This window comes from Pantherophis guttatus, chromosome 3, assembly GCF_059756535.1.
Source record: "Pantherophis guttatus breed Tessera chromosome 3, ASM5975653v1, whole genome shotgun sequence".
Classification (NCBI taxonomy): Eukaryota; Metazoa; Chordata; class Lepidosauria; order Squamata; family Colubridae; genus Pantherophis; species Pantherophis guttatus.
Genome location: NC_142065.1, coordinates 156821370 through 156837387, shown reverse-complemented (window position 1 = coordinate 156837387; position 16018 = coordinate 156821370). Strand labels below are relative to the sequence as shown.

General features: G+C 37.4%; 1 protein-coding gene across 5 annotated transcripts in view; it reads left to right on the top strand.

The window, feature by feature from the left end:
* The window catches only part of CNDP1 (carnosine dipeptidase 1), a 30838-nt gene that overhangs the window by 8389 nt on the left and 6431 nt on the right, over positions 1–16018 (top strand). For all 5 annotated transcript variants that reach the window (XM_034429349.3, XM_034429350.3, XM_034429345.3 and 2 more), the window contains 6 exons: positions 1910–2053; positions 2643–2805; positions 10104–10192; positions 12253–12453; positions 14405–14489; positions 15451–15611. In XM_034429349.3, coding sequence (XP_034285240.1) covers positions 1910–2053; positions 2643–2805; positions 10104–10192; positions 12253–12453; positions 14405–14489; positions 15451–15611 — 843 coding nt within the window. The remainder of the gene's footprint in view (positions 1–1909; positions 2054–2642; positions 2806–10103; positions 10193–12252; positions 12454–14404; positions 14490–15450; positions 15612–16018) is intronic.

Below are 16018 nucleotides of genomic sequence, written 5' to 3'. Positions count from 1 at the left end.
GTAGATAAATATGGAAGAAGATATTTTAAAATCTGCATTTTAAGCTGTATCGCTGGTGGGAAAGTGATGACAATCAATAACAGTGCCAAAACTGACTGTTTTGAAGACTTGACATTTAAGGTCTTCCAAAAACAACCTTCAATAGGTAAGGTATGAGGAACAATTCCAAATGGGCATAAATAGCTGTTCAAGCAAACGGTTTAGAAGTAGATTAGAAAACATGCTGTAGGCACTGAGGCAATTTGTGCCTTTATTGACCAAGTTGGGTTGAGTGGCATATTGCAATTGTCAATTCAATTATTTTGATCATGGATGGGCAATTTGCAGCCAGTAAGCCATTTATTGTCCCGACAACCCACTAGAGTAAAAGAATCTGAAAAGCAGAGGTGATTGGAGATTGTTAAGAGGTAAAATGAGCATTTTAAGCTTTGCAAAGGTTACAGTTAAACCTCTTAAAAGCAAAACTATCCTCCCACATTGAAACATTAAAGGAAACTTCCCCAGCACTTCCTAGATGCAAAACAAATAGACCTGGGCTGAAAACTTTTAACTGCTCTTGCTCCAAGGATATCATGATGTCTGCTTTCAAAGAGGAAACAAACACTAAGTTCTGCCCACTATTCAGTAAAAGACTATCATGATTACTCAGAGAAACTAATTCCTCTTGTCTGGATGGGAGCTCAGTTTATTGATTCCCAGTCAATCAATTTCTAAGTTATGACTCAGAACTGAATGCCTCCCCAATAGTAGAAGCACCAGTCCAACATATCAGAACACGAGCAGATAAAATTGGAAGAGGAACCAGGTTTTGCTCAGAATCCTTAGCTCATCTTTTGTTGCTAATATTTGGTTCTTCCCAAGCTCTCAGTAGACAACAAAGCATTTCAGAGTTGTGAATAAAGAATCAGAACTAACTTGCTCCGTTGGTTTTGGCCCTCCAAAGTAAGATAATGGCACTTGTATTATTCATTGTGCTGATGGGCATTTCTGCAAAACCAAGAGAAAAGTTATCTCACAATGCAGAGTGAATGCAATTATCCACTCCAAACAAAATTTCAGGACAAGAAGATTGTGTGGGTGGACATTCTTATTGTTGCTGTTATTCCTCTCTGATTCTTCTTCTTTTTTAAAAGGCAGATTGCATGGTGACAAGTCCCTTAGAAGTAATTAGAAGGAAATAGAATTTACAAAGATGGATTGCCTGTGTAAAGCCTTGCCAAGTGCTGTCATTTTTAATGAGCTTTCCTGGGGAAACTTAATGTATTTCTAAGAGCTGGTGCAGCAGAATGGCTACAACAGTATAATGAGAACTATGAATCAGGAAGGCACTCCTTTGCTATGAACTGTAGGCAAGATACCGTCTTTCCACTCTTCTCCTTCTCAATAGGGAGACTTAACCCACCTATAGACAGGATGAGATAAGGCAACAAAACAAGACTTATGTATGTTAGTTACATTTTAGATATTGAAAAGCACAAAACATGATGATGTGCTAGAGTGCACAGTATGTTCTAATTAATCTGTGTGTAAGAAAATATACAAAGCTTTTGACAAAATTATATTAGGCTTACGACATCTCATAGATATTTCATATATAATGCACAAATTATAGTGTATATACTGTATGCAGAAATCCTCATTTTAGACAAGAATTGGATAATATGTTTGATTCACTAGGAGAACTAGGATTATTGCAGAAGGTACGTATATAGCTAGGCAAATGTGACATGGTTGTAGGAAAAAGCAGGTTCTGCAAGAATCGATATCTAGATAAAATGGAACCATAATCCACATTTTAAGCATAGTTCAGATATTTTCCTCCCTTGATCTGAGTCGCAACAATGAACATATAGATAACAGTATGACACTGCTATTATAATATGAGTTTTATCTCTGGCTTTCCTTTCAGAAACTTAAGGAGTGGGTGGCTGTAGAGAGTGATTCCCAACAGCCACGTCTAAGAGCAAAAGTCATAGAAATGGTCAAAATAGCTGCAGACAGTCTTGAAGACTTAGGAGCTACTGTGACACTCAGTGAAATGGGCATTCAACAGGTACTGATCCTTCGTCCATCAAAAGACTATTGTGCACAAATAGAAGGAATGTTTGCTTGTGCAATGGAATCAATGTAGACTTATCAGATCTGAGTTACAAAAAATCTAGAGTCTAGACATCGCAAGATAGCAGCAAAATAAGACATCCCCTGATAATAAGCCCAATCGGGCTTTTGAGGGCATGGCAATAAGGCCAAGCACTTATTTCAGGGTTCCAAAAAATATAAGACAGGGTCTTATTTACGGGGAAACACGGTAGATAGATGATACATAGATAGACAGATGAGATAGATAGATGATAGCTAGCTAGCTAGTTAGCTAGAAGATAGATGGATAGATAGATAGATAGATAGATAGATAGATAGATAGATAGATGATAGATAGATAGATAGATAGATAGATAGATAGATAGATAATTGATCCTTGGTAAATATAAAAATCTGTATGTAAAAAATCTTGAGCTGGAACTAAACCAACATCTAACAAAAATTCTTTCAAGTATATATCACCAGAAAGGGAATTGTTACTCATTACTTTCTTAAGAAACTCACTGAATTATCATTAACTGTGTTTCAATATATTCCTACAGTTGTCTGATGCTCAGAATATTCCATTACCTCCAGTCGTTCTGGCAAACTTGGGAGATGATACACAGAAACCAACTGTATGTTTTTATGGACATGTGGATGTGATGCCAGCTAAAAGTCAAGATGGATGGAAAACCCATCCTTTCAGTTTAACAGAAATTGATGGTATGTGTGTATTATCCAGTTGGTACAGTAAAAAAATAAAGGGCCTGTTAAAAAGTTCACATTTTTTAAAATAGTTTTGTATGATAAAAATGGCAAAGATAGGTACTAACACAGATGAAATTCAGCCGGTTCTCACCAATTCGCCCAAACCATTAGTAAATTGCTTAGACAGTTCGGAGAACAGGTTAAAAATAAAGTGCAAGAGAGGTCTCTCTCTCTCTCTCTCTCTCCCTCTCCCTCTTCCCCACCTCTCTTTCTCTCTTCAGTTAATAGCTCCACTTAACAGTTGCAGCTGGAGTGCAGCTGATACACGCTGAATCAAGTCAATAAACAACAGAAACTCACAGGATTAGGGCAGGGAAACCCATCAATCACCCATCTAGGGTTGGGATTAACCTCTTCCCTTCAGGAAGAAGGACAAGATTACAAACATTTTCATTATAAAGAGTATTAAGTAACACTTCTGTGATCAGCTGATACCCCCTGGAGTTTCCCAAAATCTTTTATAGCTGCTGCAGTGTTGGCTACTTCTCGTTTCTTCCTGGGGGAAAAGATACAGGAAGGGTCGATGCAGCTTGATCATACAAGCCGTGAATTTAATGCATGTGTGGTCCAGCCAGCTGTATTGCTTCTGCTGTGAAGCATCCAATTTAGAACATAGAGAACATAGAATAATAGAGTTGGAAGGGTTAATGGCTTTTGACAGCATGCCCAGGTTTTCAACTAGCCTGAGCAGCTGCTCTTAGTTTCCCTCTCAGCTGCTGTGTTTGCTTTCGGGTTGACTTTTTTTAAAAGGGGAATAGCTGTTTTAAGTTTTCTGTATTGTTTTAGAGGTTCCTGGCACTGTCCTTTTGGGGTGTACTCCCCTCACTCTTTTTGAAAGCCTCTAGTGAAGGAGCACCCACAACTTCTGAAGGCAAGCTATTCCATTGGTTGATTGGTCTCACCCTTAGGAAATTTCTTCTTAGTCCTAGATTGCTTTTCTCTTTGGTTAGTTTCCATCCATTGTTTTTTGTGCCTTTTGGTGCTTTGGAAAACAGATTCACTCCCTCATTTTTGTAGGAGCCCCTCAAATTTCCTGACAAAACAATTAATCAGTGGAACAACTTGCCTCCAGAAGTTGTAAATGCTCCAACACTGGAAGTTTTTAAGAAGAGATTGGATAATCATTTGTCTGAAGTGGTGTAGGGTTTCCTGCCTAAGCAGGGGGTTGGACTAGAAGACCTCCAAGGTCCTTTCCAACTCTGCTATTCTATTCTATTCTAAATATTGGAACAGTGCTATTTTATTGTGCTATTTTATTGTGAGTTGGACAGGAGAAATTTCCTAAGGGTGAGACCAATCAAGTTGCCCATGCCCACCCAGTCACATGACCCTTTTCCTACAGAAAACACCGGGAGCCACAAAACCTGGGCAGGTGTGGCTGGAGGGGGTCATGTGACTGGGTGGGAGTGGCATTGAGGTGGCCATGCCCACCCAGTCACATGACCAAGCCACACCCACCCAGTCACATGACCACCAAGCCACGCCCACCAAGCCCACAAAACTGGTAGGGAAAAATTATGAATTTCACTCCTGGGTACTAAATATATAGAGAAAAATATGGTCATATCAATATTAATCTTATTTAAATTACCAGAACAGAATTTAGACTTTTTAACTGTAAAATCAGTATTGTCATTTTCAAATTATATTTCTTACACAATCTCAGCCTCAATATAATGGGGCAAGAGAAGAGTTGTCATCCCATAGTTAAATAGAAACAGAGATTTTAAAATTAGCTTTAACTTTATAAAATAACAATTCCTTTCACAACTTACTCCCAAAAATGTCAGGATATATGCTTCAAATATTGTAAACCTTTGGAATATTCATTGAGCAGGTATGTCGCAGGACATACTGGCGACCAACATAACATGTCACACATATTGTTTTGCTGTCTGAAAATAATTACCTACAAAAATATTGATCACTTATCAACATAGAGATACAAATACAGCCATAGAAAGACATTGAATAAAGAACCAAGTCACTGGAGTGTCTATAGTTAAAGATGTACCCTAACTGTTCGTAGCCATTATTTTCATTTCATTTTAAGTTTGTTAAATGGAGAAAGAAGAATATTCTGTTTAAAAGAGGAATCTGATGAATTCTTGTAAGAGGACTTAACCTACACTTCCAAATATATTAGGATTGTTGGAAGACTGTACCATATCTATTCTCTGTATAGATGTGAGCCTTCCTAAGAGTAGAATCTGACCTGAACAATGATTAGTGAACCAGGTATTATAACTATAACATAAATGAGATTTAATCATAGGAAATACTTAATGGGGAATAGGCAAGACTTCCCCTTCTGTGATTGGAGCCCCTTCTATGATTGGGGCCATGATGAAGTGAAGGTGCTTGGGTGAGTAAATGAAATTGTGGGCTATGTCGTTGGATATGTATATGTCCAAAAGGGTCACTCAAGGTGAACAGGCAATGATGGATACCCCAGACTAACACCAATCACATCTGCCAGCCCGCATTGGACCAGCATGGCAGATTATGGTCTATTCCTTCAACATGTCAATACAACCTCAAAAATGGCCCTCGTTCCCTGGAGTCTCTAGGGCAACTACCCACAGCAGTGGGAAGATCTGCCTGAAGGCAGAGGGTGTTAAGAATCGCTGGGCTGGACCGTATTGATTGGAAACATGTGGAAGAGACCTTCATCCTGCAGTGGATAGACAATGGCTAGAATGATGATGATGAGGCAAGACTTAGCATCTAGCTACTATATCCAACCAGGAGGAAAATCCGAGAGCATGTGTTCCATGACTGGGTGCCTGGGAAGAAAGGCAGAAAGAAGAGACTTCAGATTAGCAATCATTAGACAAGGATAGTTAGAATGGCTAGGCAAGGAGGGTACACTGAGTAAATCTTTAGCTCCATACCTGTACTCCACTGCCACTTTCTAGTTAAGAGGTCATGAAATACTGAAAAATCAGTACCTTTGGATTCACAGGTATTGCTTATGCACCAATCCACAACTCCCATCCCCTTTCAAAGGCTTTTGTGGCGACTTCAGAATGAGAATTTAGAAAGTATATCTGTCCATAACTTTTTTGTGGGCAGTATTTCAGTCCCATGGAATGAGTCCTGTGGGACATCTCTGAATCTATATACATTGTAATTTTTTCTTTATAAAAGAATTGAATACTTCCTTGATTTTTCTCAAGGAACTCTGTAGGCTTTGGCTCACCTATCCTTAAGCCCATTAACAGTTTATGTAGTCACATAACCTCCTAGCATGCTTGTGCTGCAGATATCTATTTACCTTGGTGGAAGATAGGAGAAAATATTCTTGTTTGCTTGCCCAACTGATCATTCCACCCTTATATAGGAAGAGCTGTCTGCTTGTAGACTTAAAAATCTTCATCTTTTTCTGTTCAATATGCATCATTATAGCCTATCAGTTTGGTCTTGCTATTGGTTATAAGCCTGAATCTACGTTTGCAGAGCCTTTTAGGCAATTGCCCACCCTCTTGACTTAAATGTAATCTCCTTTGCTTAATATACTCCCATTTTCACACAAAATCTCAATTGCTACAGCAGTGTCCATTTTGTTTCACTGTCTATATGTACAGGTAGTCCTTGGATTATGATGGCAATTGCAATTGGGAACTTGGTTGCTAAGTAATGCAGTCATGATGTCATGTCTCTTAGCAATGGAAATTCCAGTAGTCCTGGTTGTTGTAATTAAATGAGGACTGTTCAGGTTGTTAAATGAGGACCTTATGTGATTATGACTTCAAATTTCCTGCTGGCTTTCCCATTGACTTTACTTGTGGGAAGCTAGCAGGGTACATTGGAAATTACCCAGATTGCAGTCATGTGGCTACAGGGATGCTGTGGATGGAATTTTGTGGACCCATTGTAAGTCCTTCTTCTTCACCACTATCATACTTTGAACAGTTGCTGAACAAGTGGTTATAACCTGAGGACTACCTGTACAGGACCGTACCAATTGCAATCTTTTATTTACAGTCTCCTGCAGACGCTCATTATTTGCAATCTGTTTCAGGAAGTCAATTTCCATAGGCCTACTGGCTTTTTTAGTTTTAGTTAGTCTAGATATTTAATAGCAATAGCAATCATACTTAAACTTATATACCGCTTCACAGTGCTTTATAGCCTTCTCTAAGTGGAGTCAGCATATTGCCCCCAACAATCTGGGTCCTCATTTTACTGACCTCGAAAGGATGGAAGGCTGAGTCAACCTTGAGCTGGTGAGACTCGAACTGCCGAACTGCTGGCAGCCAGCAGTTAGCAGAATTAGCCTGGAGTACTGGATTCTAACCACTGCGCCACCATGATTCACTTAAGAAGATATTTCAACTCTTTATGGTTGAAGAAATAACTTCCATCCTCTCTTTGTATCTAGATGCCATGGTAGTAGGAGATACTCCTCTTTGTTTCCCCGATGAGGTTCCTTACAATCTTTGGGCTATCCTTATCTTGGTAATAGATTACTAAATTATTTAGAGGTGAATATGTCTGCCTGTCATACCTGAATCTGAAATAAAGACAAAGATATAAGCTTTATCTTGCATGAAGGCATGCTTGACAAACATCTGGTTGAGCTTCTCATCTAGTCTCCAACTGCTTACTTTTGGCCTAGATGCTTTTCTGACGTCTGTCTTAGTCCTTCAAATCTGGGTGTCTGTTGTATGTATGTCTTCAAAGAGCTCTCTCATGAAGGAATGCAGTCTATATCAAATGAGATCTTGCAACTTTGATCGAAAGGAGCTCTCTTTATAAAAAATACATTTTAGGAATAGGCAATGCCCACCGCTTAACTAATTCCTTCCCACCTGAAACAAGGTTAGTATCTTAAACAAAGAGCAGGCAGAGTTATCAATAGAGGATACTGAGTAAATAATTCACATTCTCTCTATACATACTATCCTTGAGTTGCTGAAGAGTCTATGCCATTGAATTAACACTTTTGACAAGGGCTGGATATGACATGCAATATTCAGTTAATGCTGGGGGAGAAAATAGCTTTCTACACTTTAGGGGAGATAATCATTGCATATTTGAGATTATCTTTGTGCTTTATAGCTGGGATGGGGTGTGGAGATAGTCTTCTTATCAACAAGGAGAAGTTTTTGCTGTAGATGGGACATCAGCAACTCTATCTGTGTGCTGCTTTTATCAGGATGATGTGAGGGTTGCACAGTTTATGCTGCACTTTTGTATGTGGATCTGATGTCACGTAGGCTTGTATCACAATATGGCTCACTGATTTGAGAGGAAAACTGTTAAGAGAATTACTGAGGCTAAACTTGATACAGGTATGAAATATTCTTTTTATTTTTCCTACCTTCCATTATGCCCATGATGAAAATAAAAAAGTGGAACCTTTTGTAACGAGAAATGTTGCTTTATAGTGACTGCATTTAGAACTGTCTAAGCTTTTACTGGACATAAATGAAAGATTCTGATTAAAGCAGTTTTCTCATAGTTGAACATTTTCTAAGATTCTAGAAGAACTATGGCAATCTTAACTGAGACTGAATACAAATATTTTCTTGCAATGAAGCCCTAATATTTTATTGGCTGAAAATATCTTAATGGATTATATCAAGCATGAGCAGTTTATTATGGCCTAAGTGGTATGGCACGTCTGAGTGGTATGCTTAAAAATGCATGGGAGCTGCATAAAAGTAACCTGAATTGTACTCTAATGCATTAAATGTAGAAATATAATTGTGCCTTTACATTGCTTCCCTGTTCTGTCATATTACATATTACAATTACCCTTCTATAAACTGAAATCCAGTATATGCATGTAGTCTGAGTCTTTAAAATGGCCAGTTTGAATCCATTCCTATTATTTTAAAAATTATTTTCTTCTTCTGCCACATGAAAAATGTACAGTTTAAATATCTTTCTCTCTTGCATTTAGTAAAGGCTTTCTTCACATTAAAAGCCAAAAAGCAGGGGCAACTTTTGTTGCAGCTTTGGGACCAAAGACACTGAATGCGTATACAGTCCTGAGTCTGTAGGTCCTGCACACTTGTTGCATGTGGTATCATTGCATATGATGGAGAGAAGAAAACAGCGGAAAAGCACACTGCCATGTATGGTGCCATCCAGGGGTGAAATACTCCCGGTTTGGACTGGATCGCCTGATCCGGTAGCGATGGAGGCAGGTGGTTCGGAGAACCGGTAGCAAAAATCCCTGCCCCAATCCCCATTGCCCAGCTTTTTTTTATTTTTAAAAGCATTTTTTCTACAACCTCTTCAGCTGAAAGAATGCTTTTAAAAGTTAAAAAAAAAAGCCTCTGATGATCGTGTGGCTCAGCTGGGATCATCAGAGGCTTTTAAAAATATTTTTTCTACAACCTCTTCAGCCGAAGAGATTATAAAAAAAATGTTTTTAAAAGGAAAAAAAGCCTCTGCTGATCAGACAAGTCAGCTGGGATCGTCAGAGGCTTTAAAAGCATTTTTTTACAACCTCTTCAGCCGAAGAGATTGTAGAAAAAATGGTTTTAAAAGTAAAAAAAGAAAAGAAATTGGCCACGCCCACTCAATCATATTACCCCCCAAGCCATGCCCACAGTAACCGATAGTAATTTTACATTTCACCACTGGTGCCATCCATTAACATCATCTCTATTTCAAGAATGCTTGAGGTCTCAAATAGATCTTATAAGAGTTCTTTAGAAATGATAGGCAGCTGCATTTTGGCATTTCTATTTGGAAGCAGAGGCTAAATGAAAGAAACCTTAGGGTAGATGTAAGCTTTGTAACTGGCTGGATCTTCCACTTAGTAATTTTGTGAGAAGGCAAGTCCTCTATCAGCACCATTTTGTAAGATGTCCCTTCTCAATGCTCCAAATCTTCTTCTCAGCTCAAAACAGGTGGGGATACCTGAAAAAGGATGCAGCTAATGCATACATTGTAATTGGGCAAAAGCATTTTTGAACAGAGTTGCCACTGGACTATTCAAAAACTGCTGATACATATCAGATATATCTGATACTTCCTCAAAAAATAAAAAGCCATTTGGAATAGGCAGTACTCTTAAGACTGGTCACTCTACTGGATGGAAGCACAGTTTATTCAGGCACTTTAACTCTCTCAAATTACTTCCGCTTCCTTAGCAGAGAGCTTTCTCAGTTGACTCCATATCCACTGACAGAGAGGGAGGGAGTGAAGGAGAGAAGGGGGGGTAGGCATATTTTGTTCTGTTTTTAGCATAATCAGAATTTTCAAATTTTAATATCAGTTTCCTTCATCTTAAGGAAATCTGTATGGGCGTGGAGCAACTGATAACAAAGGACCTGTCTTAGCCTGGATAAATGCTGTGAATGCATTCAAAGCACTAAACATAGTAAGTAAAAATGTGGCCTTGTAGGAAAAGAAGAGTTTTAAATGTTTTCAGCAATATTAAAAAGAGCAATTGGAAAAGGCAGTGTAAATTAGGGAACTATCAAGGAGGAGCGATCCAACACTCACCTAAGAGGCTAAAGGCTTATTTGGTCTGGAATTTTTTTGGGGCGGGGGAATAAGTTTTTATTTTATTTTATAGTATATAAAAATTCCAACTTCAATTGAACAGTGTGTTGTCTGGGTACAAATCATTTTAGGAAGTAATAAAGTTTTTACAACAATATTCATTGCATTTATATCAATTATACTAATAATAATACCAGTAATAATCATACTATTTGTTTAACCAATTGAACACATCTTTCTTGTATCACTGATCCTTTCATATATTCTGGTCTGGAATTCTTCATCACATAGGAGCCAGCCATAGGCCTCATGGAATATCATGTGCAAAACAAATGCAATTGTTCTCTTGTGTGGTTCTTCCAAAGTAACTGGTATTTCATGGACTTATCCTTGCATTCTGAAAGGACTTTATAGTTAGGCCTTAGTAGTCCATGTTCTATCATTGTGTCTAGTTGCTATTATCATTATTTAGATTTGTTAAACCACTTCATTCCAAAAGATTCTGCATGGCTTGCAACATACAACTTAAAAACATAAGCATAATAGCCCAGACAAAAACAGCTATAATAATTAAAAATATATGATACGAGGTTTACTAACATGTTAATCTCAAGCCTGGGACAGAGCCAGGTCTCAAGGAACATTTGGAGAGCAGAAATCCTATGTATGTCTGGGAAATATTGTCCTAGAGAGCAAGGCCTGCAACAGAAGAAAACATGCTTCCTTCATCCCATAAGATGACAGCACTTGAGAGGACCTGCAGAACATCTAGTCTGCCTGAGTACACTAGATGAGCAAAGACAATTGGAGATAGGCAGTCCTTCAAATAACCCAGCTCTATGCCATGAAAGGCTTTTTTAGATGATGACCAGCTTAAATTACACTCAGAAGTCAATGCAGTATAGCCAATGCAGCTCACCTAGCATGGGGTGTAATAAAAAGTGCCGGTTACTTCTAAACCGGTGGCCATCAACACATCTGGTGGCAGTGAATTTCTTAGTTCAACTATGCATTGGTGAGAAGTGGAATTTTCTAATTCACATTTTAGATTCTGGAGGACATACCCAGGCTGGATGGTCCAAAGATACCTTTCAAAGAAGAACAGTACATAGAGCGAAAATCATAATGTAGTCTGGCCCTCCAGTGTTGTATGAAATAGGAAAGGACGCACTAAGGAATAACTCACAATAAGATGGTCGGTTTCTTACACGGTTAATAAAAAATAGAGTGTGAGTTGGGAGTCATTCTTTCAGTATATTGGCAAACTCAAGAGGACCAGATTCCATTTAAAACAGATGTAGTGGTCTCATACATAAATAGTTGATAGGTCAACAAGTCCTAGAAACATATGCAATTGATCCAGCAGGTGATCATGCTTATGACAGTAATATTCCAGGCTTCTGATTTGCCTTTCTTTCCTCTGTGATTTCTCAGAGATTAGTCCACAGAGCACTTCCTTTTAGTCAATTATACTCCATTCAAGCTTTGATCTCTCCAGTTAAAAAGGGTAAGAAATCTGCAGCCCTTAAGAACCTAATTTCTAGGGCTATGTGAATGAGCCAAGAGCTAATTTGTATCTACACTTTGAATAATGAAATCAATTTGACCCCAAATGTTGGTTTGATCTTAAAATGTGTGTGTGTGTTTCTGTGTATGCATTCAAGAAAGGTTGATTTCAATTTAGTTCAAAGGCACCTGATTTGTTGAGACAAATCATGTTTATTTTTACACCAGAGAACAAAAAATGCTTTATCTCAATGCCACAAAGATCTTTATTGAGGCGAATCACTAAGCTCTTTGTTGAGGCTAATCCAAGCCACATTGCAATGAACTGAACATCAGATTATACATTATAATTCTGTCTGACATTAAATGGAGAGTTCTTTTTTTTAAATGGTCGTTTAAAAGGGATTTTATTATTTTTTTTTTTACCAGGATTTACCAGTAAACATCAAATTTCTTATTGAAGGCATGGAAGAAGCAGGATCCACTGGACTGGAAAAATTGGTTGAAAAAGAAAATGAAAGATTTTTTTCCAGTGTTGACTATATTTTGATTTCAGATAATACCTGGCTTTCCAAAACAAAACCAGCTCTTACATATGGAGCTAGAGGAAATGCCTGCTTCTCAGTGGAGGTAAGAGGGTAAAACCAGAATTATTTGTGGCTAAAATATTCTGATTGTATTCTGGGGGAGTTTCTTTCAAGCTGATAAGATGCAATTTTTACTATCTCTAGATAAAATTTCCCAATTTGATGCCCAACAGATAAATTGGATTACAGCAACTGTAATTTCACTTTTTTCATGAGAATTTTGTGATATGTATGGAGAGCAACAGATTATGGAAGGTTACTATAGAACAAGAATGGATAATATCTATGCTGTGTTTAGAAAATTGAATTAAGCTCAGGAAATTTTAGGAGCAACCTGGGAAATTCTGAGCTCTCACAAAGTCTCAATCAAATTCAGAGTTGTAACTGAGAGTACAATAGCAATAGCACGTAGACTTTTATATTGCTTCACAGTGCTTTACAGCCTTCTCTAAGTGATTTACAGAGTTAGCATATTACCCCCAACAAACTGGGTCCTCATTTTACCTATCTCAGAATGATGAATGATGGAAGACTGAGTCAACATTGAGCCGGTCTGGATTGAACTCCTGGCAGTAGGCAGAGTCAGCCCGCAATACTGCATTCTAACCACTGAGCCACCACAGCTCATGACGAGGGATGACATTCTTCAACTCCATGGAGAAAGAATATAAAAGTAGCTAACTAATAAGTAACAGATTGACTACAATCCTAAAATCCACCAATCATATTAGATGAAAAAAGATGGTTTAACTGAGTGGAGGAACTCTAAAACCTGGAAGCTGTGAGCATGTGCTAACATGAGTTGTTTGTAAACTATACCAGGATCAAGTTTAACAGTATTTCATATAAATGTTTACCCCTAGTTTTCTTTATCTTTCAGCAACCCAGTAAGTCTATTGCTTTTTAACTACAGTCATTGTTAGGTAATTGGGAATCAGAAATCGATGCTGATTTACTGCAAAGCTTGAGATCTACTAATAGATCTTTTCCTTACTGCTTCCATACAGGACATCTTCACTCTCTGCACTTTTTCTCTTCTTCTTCTTAACAAATATAAGACTGCAGATTTAAGAATTAATCATCAGCCCTAAGCTCTTAATCGTAAATTTATATTTCCTTTATTGTTTCTCATGTGCTTATTTATCATGCTTGCTTCCTACACTCCATGTAAAGAGATCAGGACCTTATTGAGCTATCTCATTTTTATTTTCAGGCTCTTTTAAGATAGATTAAGTATAAAAAGAACAGTGACTAGCTCAAGACTGCTTTATCATATGTGACAGAAATATCAAATTGAGCTTCCTTCAATCGGAATCAATGTCTTATGTATCATTCTACACTGGCTACAAAATAATGATGGGCAAATGGAATTCTTGAATTGACAGTTACCTGTATTCTTGGCTCATTACAATTGTAGCTTTTAACAGGGATTGTAGCTAGCATCCAATGTATAAACCAGGGCTATTTTCTCACTTTCTGTCCTCACATAAAGTAGACATAAAGACACTCCATCCAGGATGATTTTCCATTAGTTCTGTGGAAAACTGAAATCTATTCTAGTCTGATGTATATTTCTTTTGCTGAAGATCCTTAAGCAGGATTTCCATTTCCAAACATTTTTGGATTGATCGACTCCTTGACTCATGGTCGCCTTCCACCAGGTGGATGATCTCCTTATTAGTGTCTTAATCTCAAGGAATATACTTCAGAAAAGTGTGGTTATTGATTAGTGCAATAAACATAGAAATATGCATGTTTTTATTTGTAGATAAATTTATTTACAGACATAAACAACAATTCTGATACAGCAAAGACAACAGAAAGTTTCAAAGTTGGAGAAATTTTTGCTAATTGATAGACAAAACCCAAATCATTTTTTTACAATTAATCTTGGTGCAAGCACCCATAAAACACCAGTAGTATAAATTCAAAATTTATTTAAATGTTGGTTTTATCTGTATGATGGCTTAAGATGTTGTCTTTATTTAATTTAGGTAGAAGGCGGGGAAAAAGATCTTCATTCAGGAAGTGCAGGTGGCATCATCCATGAGCCCATGTCTGATTTGGTAGCTCTACTTGGTAAAAAAAGAAAACTATATATTGTTTATATGGAATTGTTAGGTTTTTACTGATGGGAGGGGGGTGTCTTCCATTTCATAGCACCTTTAGTACCATGAAAACCAAAAAGGGAGTTTAAAAATGCTTAAATGTATTCTGATGATTTCACATCATTACTGAGTAGCCTCCTGCAATCCTTCAGAACAAGGGTCTCCAAACTTGGCAAATTTAAGACTTGTGGACTTCAACTCCCAGAATTCCCCAGCCAGCTTTATGTTGGCTGGGGAATTCTGGGAGTTGAAGTCCACAAGTCTTAAATTTGCCGAGTTTGGAGCCCCCTGCTACAGAAGATTGGGAGGCTGAATTGTAACCAAGTCCCTCAACCATATCTTAGGCAGTATAAACACACAGAAAGCTGATGCTATATGAAAGGATGATAAACTTGTAAAAGGCTTCCCACTAATGCCAAATGTTGTTGTGATATTTAAGGAGATCTTAACTGCAAGGCTAAAACATAGAAGTGGAATGCTAATCAGAACATGACATGAGTCAACCTGATGTTATATTGGCTGGTATAATTTGTATAAAGATTAATCGATACATAGATTTAAATTACACAAAATATAAATTGGTTTTGTTTAAATCAATTTGTAAGGCAGAAGTAAACCTGCCAGAATACATTACTTTCTATTTTAAAATGGCCCTCCTTTACTTTCTGTCTGCAATCTATTTTAGCATAATAGTATCTACATTTTTAGTTTCCTCTCTCCTTTAACAGATTAGAGCCAGGCAATATTTTAGTTAAATTTCATTAAACATTAAATGCTAATATGATAAAATAATTATTACAATTTGTTTTGGTTGTTGTTGTTTGGAAAATAGCAGGAGGAAGGTGTGTTGGATATGTTGCCACCTTGGGTTATTTGTAAAAATAATAAAGACAGGATACAAATAAATAAATAAATAAATTTTGATTCTATAGACAGTCTCGTGAATTCATCTGGACTTATTCTGATCCCTGGAATATATGATGATGTAGCCCCATTTACAGATGAGGAGAAAAAGCAGTATGAGTTGATAGAATTTGATGTGGAAGAACATAAATCAAATCTTGGAGTAAAGGAATTCCTTTATGATACCAAGGTATGGTCCTTTCAATGATAAGGCATTGTTACAAAACTCCCCATTCACAGGGCAAGACTATGTATATCATATTTCCTATTATAGAGTCTGTCCTCTATTTTCACAAAGGCAAGGAAAGAGAATAGATGCACATCTTTTTATTAGTTTTATTAGGAATTGTCCCCTTGGAAGCACTGGGTAGGAAAGGAAAGGCAGGCAGGCAAAAGGGAATAAATAAATTAGAAAGACCCAGTAATGTTGTCTTTAAGAAAAGTCTGAAGAAAAACAATTTAACAGAAAATGAAGCTCAAATTTGTGGCTGTGCCCCTGTATATTAATGTGTTTTATCAACATAATGTTAGTGTTTCCCTGTTTTTCCCCGTTTAAGCTGTTTGAGTAATTTGTGTTCATTTTTATTTTGAACTGAG